General features: G+C 40.0%; 1 protein-coding gene across 1 annotated transcript; it reads left to right on the plus strand.

Annotated features, from left to right (window-relative positions):
- The first annotated feature begins 160 nt into the window (after positions 1 to 160).
- On the plus strand, positions 161 to 13,762 carry pex1 (peroxisomal biogenesis factor 1). The gene is made up of 24 exons (XM_026930186.3): positions 161 to 409; positions 494 to 646; positions 743 to 826; positions 1,635 to 1,749; positions 1,828 to 2,525; positions 3,091 to 3,210; positions 3,390 to 3,513; positions 3,595 to 3,701; positions 4,694 to 4,785; positions 4,897 to 5,029; positions 5,166 to 5,262; positions 5,759 to 5,929; positions 6,021 to 6,175; positions 7,497 to 7,689; positions 7,766 to 7,932; positions 8,124 to 8,258; positions 8,736 to 8,800; positions 9,488 to 9,630; positions 9,900 to 10,003; positions 10,425 to 10,601; positions 11,824 to 12,054; positions 12,708 to 12,902; positions 12,994 to 13,124; positions 13,227 to 13,762. The coding sequence occupies exons 1-24, from the start codon at positions 302 to 304 to the stop codon at positions 13,309 to 13,311; spliced, it is 3,783 nt and encodes a 1,260-aa protein (XP_026785987.3). The 5' UTR covers positions 161 to 301; the 3' UTR covers positions 13,312 to 13,762.
- The last annotated feature ends 4,409 nt before the right edge of the window (positions 13,763 to 18,171 follow it).

Raw genomic sequence — 18,171 nt, forward strand, 5'->3', positions numbered from 1 at the left:
TAATTTTTTAGACTCGCCGTAATTTTAAAACGGGTTTATTTAAAAACACACACACACACACTTTTTAATGTACACATTCATCTAAAATAAAAAATACGTTTGAATATCTTTACAGTCCTTATCATTTTACGATGTCTAGTGACAAATCACTTTATCGACAGCTCTACTATTCATGCCTGCCTTGTACTATTGACATGGTTAGCATGGCAGCTTGTCTATTCACGTTAGCTAGTTAGCTAAATATTATCGAATAGTTGGCATAACCACTCTGAATAAACAGTTTAAATCAGGTTTCCATGCAATGTTAGGCAGCTATGGGATTCAACCAGTTACGCTGGTGTTTAACAACTCCAAAAACTGCTTTCTCCACCTGTCACCCAACTTAGTGGCTCAACTCTGTCTCCGAGAGGTGTGTATGAAGAATAACAGTGCTCTAATCTGTACTTGCTTTCTCTGTATGCATGCCCCTGAGCCCTGTGTGTGTTAAATACAGAGTCAGGTATTGGAGTTGTCCTGGGCTGATGGTGATAAACCCCTGTTCTTAAGCTGGATCAGAGGCTCTAACACATTATCATCAGGGCAGGAGGAGAGGGTTGAGCTCAGCAGACAGTTGGGAGAGAAGCTCAGCTTACATGAAGGAACACAGGTAACTTAGTTTAATACTGTGAACACGCTGCCTTCCATCTAATAGTTTTGTGAGAAGAGTAAGGTCCAGTGTACCTATGTTTTTGTTTTCTTTCAGGGCTTCCTGAAGCCATGTGTTCAGGTGCAGTCAGTGCAGCAGGTGTTTGTGGAGCCTCTCTCCTCAGATGACTGGGAAATCCTGGTGTGTGCTTTAGATCCTGAACACATTTTTACAATTTGCACTTAACTAAATGCTTTATATGACACCTGAAACTATTTATACATAGTGGCATGAGTTCCAGGGTTCCCTGAATTCCAGCTTTTGGCTGGACACAACAGTTATATCATCCTTCAAATCACATAATATTTGAGGTTTTATGTTCAGTGCTATTTCTCATATCCAAAATATCCCTTTTTTGAGCCCATCAAATTGCTATTCATTCATTCATTCATTCATTCATTTATTCATTCATCTTAAATAAATGCTTTATACTTTTCAGGGTCATGGTAGATCTAGCATGAAATAAATAAATACTGGACCCAAAGAAGGAATACATCTTGAATGGGATGCCAGTCCATTGCAGCACACCATGCACACACATTCACACTTTCATTTACGACTAGGGGCTTGTTTGCACCTACCGCCAGGTCTTTTTTAGTTGGGAGGCAACCGGAGAACCCAGAGGAAACCCACACAGACACAGGGAGAACATGCAAACAAACTCCCCACAGACAGTAACCTGAGCTCAGGATCAAACCAGAGACCCTGGAGCTGTGAGGAGACAACAATACTCACTGGGAACTGTAGTTCACTATGAAATTATACTGTAGTTGTTGAGCATAATGTGATTTTTTTTAAGTCTCACTGCATAAAACAGACCAGTGGACAGCATAAGAAAATGAGAGTTCTGTCCTTTAAAATGTTTTCTGCAGGATACACAGATATCCACTACAGTGTTCATTAAAGCAAGTTAACAGCTTTGACTAAGTGCATATTTAAATGTTTCCAGGAGCTTCACTGCTTGGCTCTTGAACAGCAACTTTTAGACCAGATCCGAGTGGTCTTCAGGGACGCAGTGTTTCCTGTGTGGGTGGACCAACACACTGTCATCTATGTCAAGATAGGTTAGTAACCTCAATACTTTGCTGGAATTCTGTACTACTAGTGCCCTCTGTAAACCATTTTCTCTCTTGTCTTTATAGTCTCTCTATCTCCGTCTGTCTCATATGGCCGCTTGGAGCAGTTCACTGAGCTGGTGGTCTCCCCCAAACTTCGACATGGAGGCAAGCAACTTCCTCATGTTCCCCCAGATACTGAACCAAAGAATCAACTTCTGCAAAGGCAGCAGAACACTGAACTCACATCCTCATCCGTTACCTCCTCCACTGGAACCGACCCTCTCCCTGAGTCCATAACCAAACAGTCAGATTACAGTCAGAGTCATCGGGGTGGAATAGCTGATCTGAGGAGTCTGTTAAGATACATGTTCACAGGAAAATATGAGCCTGCAAAGGAGATTCCTGAAGTTCCTACTATCCCTGCTGTCTTCCAAGATCGTGTGCTTCGGGTGTGTGGATCCCCACCAGCAGCGATAAGTCATCTTGGTTCAAGTCATGGAGATGTTCATGTATTACCATGGCACCAGTCAGAGTACAGGAGTATAGAACAGCCTGTATTAACCTATGGTAGACTTTCAAAGATTCACTCTCCTAAAGAAATGAGGGAGCAGGCCAAGCAAGCGATGGAGAAGAAGAAGAGCAGTGGCTCTCAGACAGATACAGATATGCGGGAACACACAGAAGAGTCTGTTGTGGTTAGGATGATTTGCCACAGTGTAGAGAAGCTGCATCTGGATCAGAGCTCCTGTAAAATGGGAGAAATTTATTGTGGGAAGATTTGGGTGAGTATTATTCAGCACCGCTTTCCACCACAATCCCTTTTTTAAATCAAAAAGCAGATCTCACAGGCTACATAAACTAATCATTACCTCATCATCAGTGTTAGCAGTTAACAGTTGCTAATCTCTAGTACTAACATAATATAGAATAATGCAGTAAATGTTAGGATGCTTCATGCTGTTGAGGGAAAATAAAATGAATGTAGCTCACATTCAAATGTTAAAGTCCATCAGAAGTGCATGAAAGTGCAGCTTGCAGAAAATGTGTTCACATATGAACTGTTGAGTGTAAAAGTTTGTGTACCCTTAGGACAACATTTATTAGATTTAAAAATGAGAATGAGCTACGAACATTTTTAGTTGCATTACAAATTCTGTTTTTTTAAACATGCATGGTAATTGAATGTTATTAAAAAAAGAATAAAATTTGTAATTAAATAACAATTTAAAAAAAATAATTGCAGGTTGAGAAGCACTGCTGGTACTGAGAGGAAAAGAGTATAAGATGCTTATGTTTATGCTTATGATGAGCATAAGATGATCACCAGTCCTCCTGTTCTTTCTCCAGATCCCGAGCAGTTTGCGAGGAAGGTTAAGCATCGACATACACTCTGCTGTGAAAGTCCGTCCTTTGAGATGTACCCCTAAAGTAGCATTAGCTGTTTCGCTCCAGCCCTTACATCCACTGGTGAGTGTGTGTCTTTCTTGTACTGTATGGAACTAGTAACCAGCATGTTTTCACTGACATTTCATTCAAATATTAGCTATGGCATTAGCTGAGATCATTTGAATATTAGTTATGAACATTATGTAAGGCACATAGTGGAATATGGTGCTTCTGTTATGAGGAAAATTCTGTTTCTGCAGGCTGAGAGTGAGAGAGAGGAAGATGTTCAGTCTGCTTTCCTCAGCTGGCTTCATGCTCTGAGCCATCAGCCTTTAGCGTGTCTCACAGCACGGACCGACGTCATCGTCCTGCGATGCACTGAAGGTATAAACAAGGCATATATGGTTTGTACTATTAAATAATAGTTTGTCTTTAACACTCATTTGTTTCCTGTTGTTTTCTTAGGAAAGTCTGAGTTCGTCTTGACTGTACTGAAACCTGAAGCTGAGCCAAAGCAAGTGGATGAGATCTTTCTCTTATCCACTGGTGCCCTATACAAAGCAGACATACAGGTAGTTTGTTGCAGGAATTATTGGATATAGGGCAGAACAGTAATGGCTAAAATGACATACTAAATATGGATTATTTTTTGCAATTAGTTAGCCAATTTAGGACAGTTTTATTGCATTTTTATTATTTTAAATAAACAGGAAACAGGATTTTCTTTCACGGTGCAGTTTATAAACATATAGCCATTCACAATCACAAATATTTGAATCAAACTAAAGCTTCCTCTTTGTCAGGTACAGGGAATTTGCAGCCAGGGACCTGTAAAATGAATTCCTCTGACCTCTACAGTTCAGATTTATTTATGAACATAATCCAACTATTCAAATGCTAGGCTACTTATTTAAAAGTGTCCAATAATATTTTGGCGATTTATTGGTGTCATAAAGCTTTTTATTCCATTCCACTGACAGAACATATTAGATTAAAGTTGACATTATTTATATTCTTACTTGTTGAGACCTTTTGGCTTGTTTAAATCTCAGTTTTGTTTAAATCAGTACAATTCAAGTGACCAGTCAAATAGGATAATAAATATTGGAGCTTAGTAATAAATATAACAATTTTGATAATGGTGCGTTTTGATTTCCAACACTGTCACTAAAAAACGGACTCTCTGACTATGCTTCACAGACCGCACTTTGAGAATCACTGACATCTTTTTTTGATTCTAAATATAAACAAAGCATTTTTAATGCTAAATATTACCAAAAAGGCTAAAAAATACATTTGCCACCACAGTAAGCAATTAAACAGACAGTTAAATAATATTATCAGATAGATCACAAACATTTGTGAACCACACAACTTCTGCTAATCTCACCAATATCGTAGTCTGTGTTTAATTAATTAAGTCAAAAATTAATACTAAAATAGTGCAATAAAATGTGATTAATTGATGAGTAATTGTGCAGCAATAATTTGATAGTTTTCATTCTCAGCTTTCCTATTTACTTTTTATGGGCACTAAAATAAGGCATTTCATGATTTTATCTAGATTGTCAAGGAGCCTCATGTGTCGAACCATACAACAGCACACCCTGCAGAGGGGTCACCTTGTGTTGGCTTTCCTTCCCTCAGCTCTCTTGGGTAATTCCAATAAATAACAAGTTATGTTATTAAGAGTGTCATACTAGTGTCATATGTACTCCTATGTAATTTGTGAATTTTGTGGACTCTGAGTGATCTCTGCTTCTTCAGTGGTGTGGAGGACATCAGTATATGTGCTTTTGAGCACATTTCTCACAGTCTGATGGGAGGACCACTCTCACGTGAGCTGGTATCCACTGGCTGTGGCCTCCGGAGTGGAGCGCTGCTCATCACAGGAGCCAAGGTGACCATTTCACAAATTTAAATTGAGATGCGCCAGTTTAGAGCAAGGCCTAAAGGTAGACAGTTTTAGCAGCAAGCGCCTGACAGGAAGGTTTTTACCATTTAGTGCATTAACAGTAATATTTCTCTCTGTGAAGGGGAGTGGTAAAACTTCTCTAGCCAAGGCTCTCTGCATGAAAGCTGCAGAAGAGCTGGATGCCCACATCGAGGTACTGGACTCCAAGAAACTTAAAGGTAGGCAGAGGTATTTGTGCATCTGTGTGAGAAGAACTCTAGTAATACATAATTATTCTTCACTGCTTGGCTCTTGTTATAGGAAACACAGAAAACATGTTTTACTCCCTAAAACAGTACATCCTGAAGTGTTCCATTCCTCTTATACCACAGCAGTTTGCCAATGACTGTTACAAAGCTCTGACCCTGGAGACTTATTACAAAAATGCTAATAAATATCTCCTCATAGAAAACATCACCATGTCAACAATTACACACAATTTTGTAATTTGGTTTTGTGAAGCATCTGCCATAAAAGTCCCTGTGTACTGTTATACAGAAACAATAACATATTAGAATGAGTCTATTACTATATAAACCTCTGATTTGTCTTGCAGTTTGTCTGGAAATTCTGTTAGAGCTGCCATTATAGACAATTAATCAGTTAATTAATCTTCAGACAACAGTGCTGTTGTATGAGTTTTAATTCTGCATGACGTTGTTATACTTCTCTCAGGGAAACGAGCAGACACAGTGAGGCAGAGACTGGACGAGGTTTTTGAGCAAGCAGTGTGGAGACAGCCGTCAGTGGTCCTGCTGGATGACCTAGATCACATGACTGGAGCAGCCACCACGCCTGAGCAGGAGCAGGGAGCAGAGGCAGTGCTACATCACCACATCGCACAGAGTATACCACACCTGCAGCTTAACACTATACACTATTTGGGACTTTGTTTGAAACAGTGATCTGATGGTGACACTCTGTGTGTGTTGCACAGGCTTGAAGGATTTGGTGGATGAAGTGGTGGCACGCTCCAGTTTGGTGACTCTGCTGGTCACAGCGCAGAATGAACACTCTCTTCACCCAGTGCTGACTGAAGTGCAGGGTTCACACTTCTTTCAGAGCTTTTGTAAGATCGAGCCACCCAACCAGGTTAGCTTAAAAACAGTATACAGCATACAGTAGGCCTTTACAATCACACTGGTTTATCACTAAATTTTAATGGTGTTGAGAGTGCATGTTAGATGATTTTAGAGAATATTTCTTTGTTAAAAATTGTTAAAATAGATAAAAATACATTAATAACAATAAATATAGAACAAAGCTCACACAACGAATCAGTGGTTATTTTCCCACCGATGTTAGTGCGAAACATGATCAGTGGAGTGAAGAGATGACAGTGAAGCTCGTGTTTAAATAATGCAAAAGGTGGCTTTACATTAGGTGATTAGGAATCATTTTAAAATCTAATCTCTGCCTGCGGCATCTGTGGGTGATTACCATGGAATCTCAACATGTTTCACTGTACTAGGAAAAGACCACAAAACTTTAATCAAATCACTTGTAATGGAAGGGCAGTTGTTGAGGCAGTCAACATTTGTGCAAAACACATTTTATATAGTGATTTCATTAAGTCTTCAAGAAAGGGAATTGTAAATAAAGATCAAAATCTGTCCTCCTTTCAGAAATGGGAAGAATATGTTGTGATGTGCCAAACTAAACAGAGAAGGGCCTCCGTTTCTGTCTGATTGAAGATAGACACCTCAAAGCCTTCCGTAAATCGTAAACAACCAGAATGACTTTTTACTGTATTGCTCTAGAGTTTGGATAAAACTACATACAAACAGCTTTGGTGAGACATTCACTAATGTGTCTAATACTAATACCTTTATCGTTAGAGTGTAACAGTTACATAAATGTTTACTGCCCTTAGGCATTCATTGTAAGCGAATTTCGAGTTAGTGGGTTTTCTGTTCTTTTTCTCAGTACTCAGTGTATCTCAGTTTGTTAAAATTATTGTCAGTGGTAACTGCACACAAGTTACAGATTCCAAACAGAGAATAGGATGAAAACACTAAAATATCAGCATTATAGTGTACCATGCTAAGGAAACTATTATACTTTAACTAATAATATCTTATCCTACACAGTAAAAATGAGAGCATATTATATTTATAGTAGTTTTAATAACTGATGGTGGATAAGAACATGAATAAGTGCTTATTAACAAGCGTGTTTTAAAAATATATTTCAGCTTTCCAAACCAAATAATTCAAATTTGCTCTACTGCTGCACTTTTAAATTCATTAATATCATCTTCACTGAGAAAGCCGATACACTACATCGAAAACCGTGACATTGTACTGTATGGTGTTATACTATGATTTTTTTCAAACGGATTAACCCCTAGCTACATTATATATAAATTATTCGTTCTCTGTCCATGCAATAAATTGGGACTTTGTCTATACAGATCCAGAGAGTGGACATCCTGAGGTCACTGATGACCTGTAAAAACATCATATCCGAAGACGGCTCAGGAATTCTTGATCTGGATGACACAGCCATGAAAACTGAGGGCTATCTTCCACAAGATCTGAACCTTCTACTGGACAGAGCCATCCATGCCAGTGCTGTACACGATAGAGGCAACGGCAACACTCAAGGCAAGCACTGAGTCAAGTTTCACTTTACTGTGATTGTATGATACATGTTTATCTGAAGGTCTGTGATATCCCACAGGTGTGTGTTTGAGCAGTGTGGACTTGCATCACGCTCTGCAGGGTTTCACACCTCCCTCTCTGTGGGGGGTGCAACTGCAAGTGCCCAGCGTTGCGGGGATGGAGCAGGTGGGCGGGCTTCATCAGGCACGCCAACTTCTAATGGACACCATCTTACTGCCTGCCAAGGTAAAGCAAATCTGAAGGTGAAGCAGTGAGTCATTTCCTGTAGCATTTTAGCGGTCAGTCTGTGAAGGATTGGATCAAGTCTAGTTGACTGGACATTCTGCCATTAATCTAAACAGATACACCGCTTCATTGAGTTTCTATTATTAGACTTCCTAGCTGTCAGTGCTGATGTGCAGCATGGTATGTTGCAGTACCCGCTGCTCTTCTCCACTCTGCCAATTCGCCATCGCTCTGGTGTGCTGCTCTATGGAGCGCCTGGCACAGGGAAAACACTACTGGCTGGAGCGGTTGCCAAGGAGAGTGGCATGAACTTCATCAGCATTAAGGTGAGAATGTATGCTTTTATTTCTGCTACCATCATCCACTAAGGTGACTGAAAGCCTCTTATTTATTACAGGATTTTGAAGAATACCACTGTAATGTTCTAGCGATTGCCTATAAAAGTAAAAAAAAGTATGGGAAAACACAAGAGAAGAATGAGCTCATTTCTTATTGAGGAGATCTCTGCTGTTTTTAGATGCAGCTGTTTCCCTTCCTGTTCTGGTATTGTTCACACTTTTGCATGGCTGTGTGTATAGTAGGAGTTTTCAAGGCAATTATGAGTGTGTGCATCCTGAAACAAAATACTGTTTGAAAGCTTCAAACAATACCTGAACATTACATCTAAAGGTATGCCAAATGCCCATAAAACAGATGAATTTAATTTCGTTGTGTGGGAATGTTTATGTTGTATTGTGTATCTGTATTAAACGTCACCATCTTAGTCCACCAGACTGATTAAACTGTTGTCTGTGTTCCTTCAGGGACCGGAGCTGCTCAGCAAGTACATTGGTGCTAGTGAGCAGGCTGTGAGGGATGTGTTTCAGAGGTTTGTATCATAATCCTCCAAAATATTCAGTTCGCCTGTTACACCACAACGTTTTGCCAACATGATGTTAAATTTCTTAAAGAACGTCAGGTTGCACGTTTTAACAGTTTATAGTTAGATTTAATGTTGTGGAACATCCGAGAGACACTTTACCGCTTTCACCTACGTTATAGCTGTGATACACATAAATCAATTCCCTCACCAGTCAGTCTCTCTCTCTCACTCTCTCTTTTTCGCTCGCTTGATTTTATTTCTCTCTCCCTGTCTCTCTCTGTCTGCCTGCCTGTCTGTCAAACCTCAGCCTGTCATATTACCGAGAACCGGGAAAGCGTAAACTGCTCTGTCCTCTTTAACTGTTACAAAGTGCTTACAACCCAGACTCCTTCCTTAAATGTTAAACATTCCTTAAATGTCTCCTAAAAAAATGTCACCACATCAACGGGTATAAGCTTTACTTTGTTAAACAAAAACAACAAGATGTTTTTTAATGGTTTTCCCTGTGTATGAGCTGTTACGATAGAAACAATGTCTTAGAACTACAGTGCTGTTATATGAAAATAATGCATACCTACTGACCAGTCAGATTCGAGCATTCAGCTCTGCTGTGGTATAAATTCTCTTAATAAATTCACTTGTTTTTCTTTCTTTTTTATTTTTTTCTCGTTTGCTTCTTTTGGTTTACTGTAGAGCACAAGCAGCTAAGCCCTGTATCCTTTTTTTTGATGAGTTTGACTCCCTGGCACCACGCAGAGGACACGACAGCACAGGGGTCACTGACCGAGTGGTTAACCAGCTGCTCACACAGCTGGATGGAGTAGAGGGGCTGCAGGGTGAGTAGGAGAGCAGCACACCTTGATTTTCTGGGATTTTAAGTGTTACCCTGAATTCACATCAGGCGAGTGTAATTGAATTTATTTTTTTATTAATGCTGGTATGTAGCCATTGTATAAGCAAGATGGACTGAAAGAAACTCTCACAGCACTGAAGACGTTCAGTACTGTCACCACATTTTTATTTTTTTGTTAATGCCAGATAACACATATAGGCAGCAGATGTTCCCACAAATATTTCTACAGTCTATATGTTTTATTAATCTCAGGAGTGTACGTGCTGGCAGCCAGCAGTCGTCCTGATCTGATTGACCCTGCGCTGCTGAGGCCCGGGCGGCTGGACAAGACCCTGTACTGCCCTCCTCCAGACCGGGTCAGTCTTACATGACTTATTGAAAATGTTCTCTTTGAATTAGTAAACCAGGATACATGAATGAGCTGCATTTTACAGTTCTCATTTTAGTGAAAGCTTTAGCCAGTAGAGGCATTCATTATTTACTGATATTGGATAACCTTGTGCTTCCAACAAACATTTTTCTATATAAGAAACAAGTTTTCCTTAACTATTCTGGTAACATTTAGAATTAAATGTGCTCCAAACCATACACATTCCCATTTAAATCATGTTATTATGGAAACAGATTTAATTATTTGAGGGCATAAGCATGACTAACATAGGGAGACAATGATGAAATATTATATTTGTAGCCTGGCATTTGCACTCTTCACTCTGATGGTAATGCACTCAGTGTTTGGGTGGTCACAGGTGTGACTCTGAGTGTTATTGCCTTTAGGAAGCCAGGCTGGAGATCCTAAAGGCACTGACTCACGCTGTGCCACTGGCTGCAGATGTGGACTTGGAGCAGATCGCTGTAGCCACCGAGCTGTACACAGGAGCCGACCTGAAAGGCCTGTTATACAATGCTCAGCTGGAGGCCATTCACAGCAGTCTGGGACCTAGTGTGCTGGCTGTGAGTCACGCACACACTCAGAACTTCATGGTGGCTTCATTATGGCACAGGCTTGTCTATGCTTAGCTTTTTAAAGTCTTCAGAGGGCTTTTCACACTGCACTTAACCCCAGGTTATCGTCGTTCTAAACCCCGCTTTTAACCCCAGGTACAGGAACATTTCACACTTGTAATTTAGAAGCAGGTTTAGCACCACTTTACCCGGGGTTATGAAACCCTGCTCCGAAGCAGGGTTAGCACCGCTTTTGCATTGTGGTGCCAAGCATGTACAGTGTGAAATGTTACAGCTAGATGCTTAGATGCGTAGACACCCAGTCAGAAATTAAACAGTGCGTGCCTCATATCACGTGCTTTGTACAGTCACAGAAACCCTGCGTATTGTATAAACAGTAGTTGCAGCGTTTGAGGGAAAAATTGACCCTATTATACAAGCAAACACAAGTCTCTCCATGCTTAAAAGGAATTCAGAAAAATACTCATATAATTTGCTCCTCTGTGCTTTCTTTCTTTCCTTTCATTTTTTTTTGTCTTCTTTCGTTTTTTTTTTTTGTTTGTTTTCTTGCCTTTTTGCATCTCACAGGCTTAAAACAGGCAAGGATGACTTACGTGGCGACATTTTTTTCCTCACTAATGTGAAAGCGTGAGACAAGCCGTTATTAAGACCGGATGCACACTGTCTTTATCCAATCTTGGTTGTTGACACCGCAAATATGCAAATAAGAATGTTAACCCAGGGTTTAGGAATGTACAGTGTGAAATGTCAGATTATGAATACGCAGAATTAATTGTTAACTCTGGGTAAAGTATGAGCAATGTGAAACGTCAAACAAGATAACCCAGGATTCCGTTTACCCGGGGTTTAGAATGATCCAGGGTTAACTATTTCAAGTGTGAAAAACCCCAAAGAGTGAAAGGCAAAAACCGCACAAATGTTTTACAATGTAAATGAAAATTATTGATGCTGAAAAAAATCTGTTTAGGTCAGACAGTAAGGGTGGACATTAATGCACCTTCTTACTCTGTTAACAGAGGAGGTGTGCAAACATTTTTAGAGCACTTATTGGAGTCAAGACCACTTGACTCAGAACCCACTTTCCCCTCATTAAAGATTCATTAAAGAAGTGTAGTAATAAGCTTTGTGCAGTAAAAACAGGAAATAAATGAACAATCCCCCAGTTGAGAACACTGTAAAAATGGTCAGTATTTCCTCCATTACGGTGCAGGATTTGGGCTCTGGATCAGACAGCGAAGTAAGCGTATCATCGCTGATCTTCCTGAACCACAGCAGTGGCTCTGATGACTCTGCAGGAGAGACTGAGGCTGGCATGGAGACTTCTGCAGTGGCACTGGAGCACAGCGAGATTCCCACTGAAGACTTAAACCACAACATCTGGCGTCTCTACTTTGGCAGCTCATTTGATTTAGAGCTAGGCCACCATTCACCTTCTGAGCTGGTAAGAATCAATTTAGTCTAGTCTAATTTAGTCTGCATTAGATTCAACTGAGATCTAACCAGCTGTGATCTAGGAAGTACAGACAGCAGCTTAAAAACACTGGAACCTATACTGACAGGGCCAAAAACACTGGTATTAGAAATAGTGATGATAACAAGGGTTGGGCAATTGTCTGCTTATGACCTATGAGAATGTATGCTAATGCTCCTTATTACCCTAACCTCACTTTGAAGAATGGGCAGTCCATGTTGTCCTCTTTTACCCAGCCAAATGGCTCCAAAGTCTTTAAAAACATGTTTTTTCCTACATTCCTATTATTACACCAAGGGATTGTTTCTGTTTATGAGACCCCATTTTCTGCAGGAAAATTTTCATGCTGATGGATGACATAAGCAGAACAACAGGTTGTCATTAGAGGGTCTTCATCATATAGTCTGACGCGGAGAACACACAGTCTCTCACACAGTCTGTTATAAAAGTCAGCCAAGATTTGATTAGGACTATCTCATAAAGTGTGACCAATAATAATCTTAAAAGACTACTGTAAGCGCACAGTCTAAAACTGGCTAAAGTCAAGGCAATATTAATGATTCTGATACAATCTACATGAGGTTACTGCATACACTGTTTTGCTCTGTCTTCTCTGCTCCCAGAATTCACAGTGCATGTCTGTCCCCAACTCCACCACCCACGATCTGACTGGCACATCAGTGAGAGACGTGGCTTACCTCCGGGGCCCAGTGTTTATGTCCTCTGTGCAGCAAGGCTTCCAGGAACTGAACCCTGAGCAATCTGAGCGCCTGAGAGCCGATCTCAACACCATCAAAAGCAGCTATCACAGGAGCCCAGTCAGTTAAAGACCTACTCACATACCATAATGGGTTCCATCCCGGATGCCGTATGCAGCTCTTATTATTGTGTGTATGTGTGTGTTTATAGGAGGACACCAGTTTGGGGCAGACAGGCCCCATTAAACCTGCGGTCCTGATATGTCAGTCTCACCTCACGTCAGCACTGGCTAACACTAGAGCCTCCATCAGTAGGCAGGACTGGAGGAGGTATACTGAACTGTAAGTAACTTTGATTTACCAGTATTTTGTTGGTTTGTTTATATATCCAAAAATAATCACAATTTGACACTTATTTTTGTGCTTATGTGGGTATCACTGCAGATACGAGTCGTTTGGGGCTTTGAGAGAATGCAAGTCTCAGAACACTGTGCTGTTTACACCAGGGCAGCGAGTAACTCTGGCCTAATGAGGACTTTACACACACACACACACACACACACACAGCATATTTACTACTTAATGAAAGGAGGTGACTGTTGGTCACCTATTATATGTTTGATTAACGTATTCACATTTGAATCACATGTAAATAGTTTTGCTAGGTTAGAAGATTTAATCATCTTTGATGTAAGATAATCAGAGATTTTAATAATTGTAATATATTTCAGAAATGCTTAAGGGGTTTTGATTTATGCAACTATATAATCAAGGAGCTGGTAATGTAAACATTTGATTCCCTAACTTAATTAAATTAATATCGATTTACTGTATTTTTTAATAATGCTTTATTTTTTACACACATCTGCCTGTGGAAACACATCCATCAAATCTTGGCATGTTGTTCACAAAAGTGTCATCTGTCTGCTTATCCCAGCAAAAGCAATTGCTTAATAAACTTGGCCTTGTTCACCTTCCCACATGAATCTCTTAATATTTTTGCACTTTATATTTATAAAGCCCAGTAGATGGCAACATCATGCAGCAGACAGAACAGTTTAAAGCAGGGGTGTCCAGTCTTATCCACTTAGTTGGAAAAGAAATGCTGCAACCACACCAGCCCTTTGCAGCCACACCTAAGTACCCCTTGCTGCAGAACCAAAAGCCCAGGAGGCAGAGTTGAACCAAAAGTCCATGGCATGAAGACAGATTGGTATGTTTCAGGCTGGAGAAGTGTGTTTGTTGTTCCATGTTGTTCAGTGTGTTGTTGATTAGGGTTAGAGGTTAGGCTTAGGCTTATAGGAGGAGTTGGATCAGGAAGAGGACTATCTCGCAACACACCAGCCCTTTGTGGATAAGACTGGATACTACTACTTTAAAGCATTTGTTGCATTCATCAAGTGCATAATTTGCCAGAGAACTTAATCTCTTATTCTCAGGCTTTTTACTTTACCCGGCATCATGCAGTCCATCTGAATATATGATAGAAATATCCTTCTAGGTCTTTCTTAGTGCTTTGAAGTTCTCTTCATGGTTCTCAACAGACTGGAGTTCTCTCAACATTTCTGATTATCAGTACTGTTCAGAGCATGCTGTCCATTCCCTTTGCCTCAGGCTTTTGTTCGCTATCTTTTGCACGTATTTGAGACAAGTTTAAAAAGTTACTGGTTGATACAGATATTGCTTTTGTGTGCAAGAAGCATGTTTTTGTATTAAAAAAAAACACCTAATGTATAGAATTCAGTTAGAATAGTGTGTTGATGGAAAACACGCACCAACGCACGTGGACACTGTCATACATCAGCCAGTTTCAGTCAGCCTGGGTGAGGCGTTATTTCAAGATTCTTTCATTCATTTGGTCTTCAGTGACCTCTTTATCCTGGTCATGGTAGTGGTGGAGTCAGAGTCTGTCTGAACTCACTAGGGGCAATTTAGAGTAGCCAGTCAACCTACTGGCATGTTTTTGGGAGATGGGAGGAAACTGGAAAATCCACACAGATACAGGGAAAACATCAAACCTCAACACAGACAGTAAACTGAGTTCAAGCTCAAACCGGGGACTCTGGAGATGTGAAGCAGTGGTGCTACCAACTGCACCAAGAAAAACTCCCTAAGACAAAATGAGGAAGAAACCTTAAAAGGAACCGGACTGAAAAGGGAATTTGTCCTCAGCTAGTGGACACTGGATACTAATTCACGCCAATATTGAGAACTCTGAAGGAGAAATCAATCGTGTGAACACAATAGTACACAATAGTAGTATATCATGAAATCTAAAATTGATTTCTGCCTGCAAACACAGCTATAACATACCAGTTATACATAGCAATTGTTTTTCTGATCAATCCCAAACATTCCTTGTGAACATATATACATGTATAGCAAGTTGTAGTTTTAGTGAACAAAGTGTTAGGCTATCATAGGATTCTTCTAGACATTCAATGCTTAGAGGTACACAGACCCTGTACTATTATGGACGTTTTGCTGAAGCATAGCAAGAACAAGCTACAGCACTATTCTTATTGATTTGATGAAGAGTACCTGCACTGGGAGAGGAACACATTATGCTGTTAGATGAGAACTGGAAAAATTTTACCCAAGAAGCCACTGGGAATTTAGTCTGCCCAACCCGTGACTATGGAACAATTCTTTCTGCAGCATACAGTCAGTTCAGGGATGAGGTACTGAGCCCTGATAATCAATGTACGTTCCAATCCCATTCAGAGTTGTACAGGCTTGAGGGAATGTATTCAGCTACATTGTATATGTACATTGTACATTGTTCATTGTACATTGTGTAGCCTCCACGGAACATCAAGTTTTCCTTTAAAGCAGCTACTGAATTTACATGTAAGACAGGTAGGAGGTTTCTCTTCAATTGCATCTGTAATTGAGAGGCCTGTTGTTAATGCACACTCCAACCACTTGGACTTTGATGTGCTGCCACTTGAAGAGGAGGGAGGGGAAAAAGAGAAGCCTCAACTTGGTGAAAACAAAAGGGGCAACTCTGAAAGGTAAAGTGCAGTGTTTTTCCCTCAGTTGTGCTTTAGAGCCTACAATGTTTCTCTTATCAATTCTTCCTTACTCTTCTTCAAGGGATGTTCAAATCAGCTTTCTGTAATTGTTGTGTGGAAGATGTTTTGTGAGCTTCAGTAAGCAGGTTTTTGCTTTAGTTTAAAAACTTATACTTGTATGTATATACAGTCTTGTGATAACTTACCAATGCTATGTCAGCATTGCCAATAAACAGGCAACTCTGTCCACAAAGTTGACATAAAAAAGACGAGAGCCGCTCCTCTGCTGTTCACATCACCATGAACTCTGATAATAACTGACACTCCTGGAAGCCCTGCCCCCTTCCTCCCATCTACACATTAGTACTGTTTTGACCAATGCTCTTTTCTTGATTCAATTTTCCCGCATGCACGATACACTGAAGTGGCACACACACTTTCTGTCAAGGTAAATGTTCTTGTTTTGAGTTCATTAATGCAAAATAAAATTGTCAGTGTATGTTCAGCTTAGCTAAATTTAGACAAGTATGCTATGATTAACATCAATTTCCTGCTGAAAGCTGATTGGATAATGGTGGCCAAGTTTTTCCAGCAAAAAATTCTTTGTGACTAGACCCTTAATAAACAGGCAACCCTGTTTACTTGAAGACAAACTTGACTGAGTTGCCATGACACAGATAGGACGAGAGCTGCGCTTCTGCTGTTTCCACCACCATGACAGGCATTTTGAAAGATGAGAGATATGTCCTGACAAGTAAAGCTATGTCTGTGTGACAAATCAAATCAGACTCCAGAGAGGACACATAGTCTGCTATAGATAAAGCTTTCTCTGGTACAAAGATCTGAGAACAGATTTTGAGCACAGATGGTGGCCTGATCTGTTATCTGACTGAGAGATGTGTTCATAGCAAAAACATGAGAATGTGTACACAAATCAAACATACCAGGTCTTAAAAAAGATCCAGGATGGTAGTCAACATAGAGCCTGTTAGGTGGAACTAAAGTTCTTTTATTTGGAAATTGGGTTCTACAAAATAGTCACAAAACAGCTTTGAAAAGAAGGAAATTAATGGTTGGTGTAGAGAATTCAAGGGTCATCCGTTATCTTCTGTTCAAGATTAAGATGACATTTCAGTCAGTATGAGCTGAATCTTACATAATGAAATTATTCTGCCCTGTTAATTTTGCTCTTAGGCAAGCAACACACACACAGAGACACACACACACACCAACCCCCCAATCTGCCATCTGCACACTCACTAATCACAGAAAGTTGAGGACAAGCTTGTCTGTGTTGAAATTATATTGTTAAATGAGTTAATACGTTTATTTATTTAATGCAGCACCATGAGTGGGAACAATGCATGCATTTAAAAAAAAAAAAAGTCAAGCTTGTGTTAGAACACATTTAGCAGGGTTCTAGCAGCAGTGCCAAATCAAGAATTGTACTTCCAATTGAGGAACATAAGTAGATAGAACAGCCTTCTACACACTTGAGTGATCCATGCAAGAGGGAGAACTGAAGAACTGGTCACTGGAGTAGATGAGTGTGACATTTATTGATATGAACTGTAACCAGTTGCAGAAAGGGCTTATTACTTGGATTATTACTTCACACATTTTGCGTAAGAGCTGCACATTTTAACATTGGAGTACATGCTGGTATGAGTTATCTGGTATGAGTTATGTCCCCCTGGAATGACTGACAATCACGTTTTAAATTCACTGAAGTTAACTGACATTCCCTGGAAGCTCCGCTCCTTCCCCATCTAACATTAGTAATGTTTTGGCCAGTGCTTTCTTCTTGGATCGATTTTCCTGCCTAAAATGTCTGCCGGAAAGGTAAATGGAGAATGTTTTTAGTCCATTACTCTGAAATAAAATCTATAAATGTGTTAGAGTTTAGAAAAAAAACAATAGGCAAGTACTGTATATAGTTAACATCACTTAACTATATTTATTTATCATGCACCAAGAAAACGTTTCCCTGTCCTTCCCCTCTCCCTGGGACTACTCATTATCCCTCTTCAGGGTGAGTAGGTCTTGGGTATTTTCACTTAAAAACCATTGTGACAAAACTATTGACACTCCTGAAGGATATTTAAACAGTATTCAAACAAATTATCACCCTTGTGAAATGATTTTTCTCAAAAAATCAATTGTTACTTTTGACTAACTGTCAGCCATCACCATGGGGAAAACTGCGCAGCTTTGAACACGAAAGAGACAGATGCTTGTTGACCTGCACAAGTCGTGTCAATAGATGGCTCAATGCTGGGATGATTCTGTATTTATGATGAAAGGCATTTTGACATTTATCTCTAATGGTGCTGTTCAGATGTGTAAAACACAGAATGAAGGCTGGATGTTGACAT

The sequence above is a fragment of the Pangasianodon hypophthalmus genome, chromosome 23 (assembly GCF_027358585.1).
Source record: "Pangasianodon hypophthalmus isolate fPanHyp1 chromosome 23, fPanHyp1.pri, whole genome shotgun sequence".
NCBI classification, from domain to species: domain Eukaryota; kingdom Metazoa; phylum Chordata; class Actinopteri; order Siluriformes; family Pangasiidae; genus Pangasianodon; species Pangasianodon hypophthalmus.

Excerpts from the sequence above, each read along its gene's own strand:
- pex1 (XM_026930186.3), top strand. The coding sequence starts at position 302 with ATGTTAGGCAGCTATGGGATTCAACCAGTTACGCTGGTGTTTAACAAC. Across the intron at positions 5,030-5,165 it reads TGCTCATCACAGGAGCCAAG|GGGAGTGGTAAAACTTCTCT; the intron begins GTGACCATTTCA and ends CTCTCTGTGAAG. Across the intron at positions 8,801-9,487 it reads GTGAGGGATGTGTTTCAGAG|AGCACAAGCAGCTAAGCCCT; the intron begins GTTTGTATCATA and ends GGTTTACTGTAG.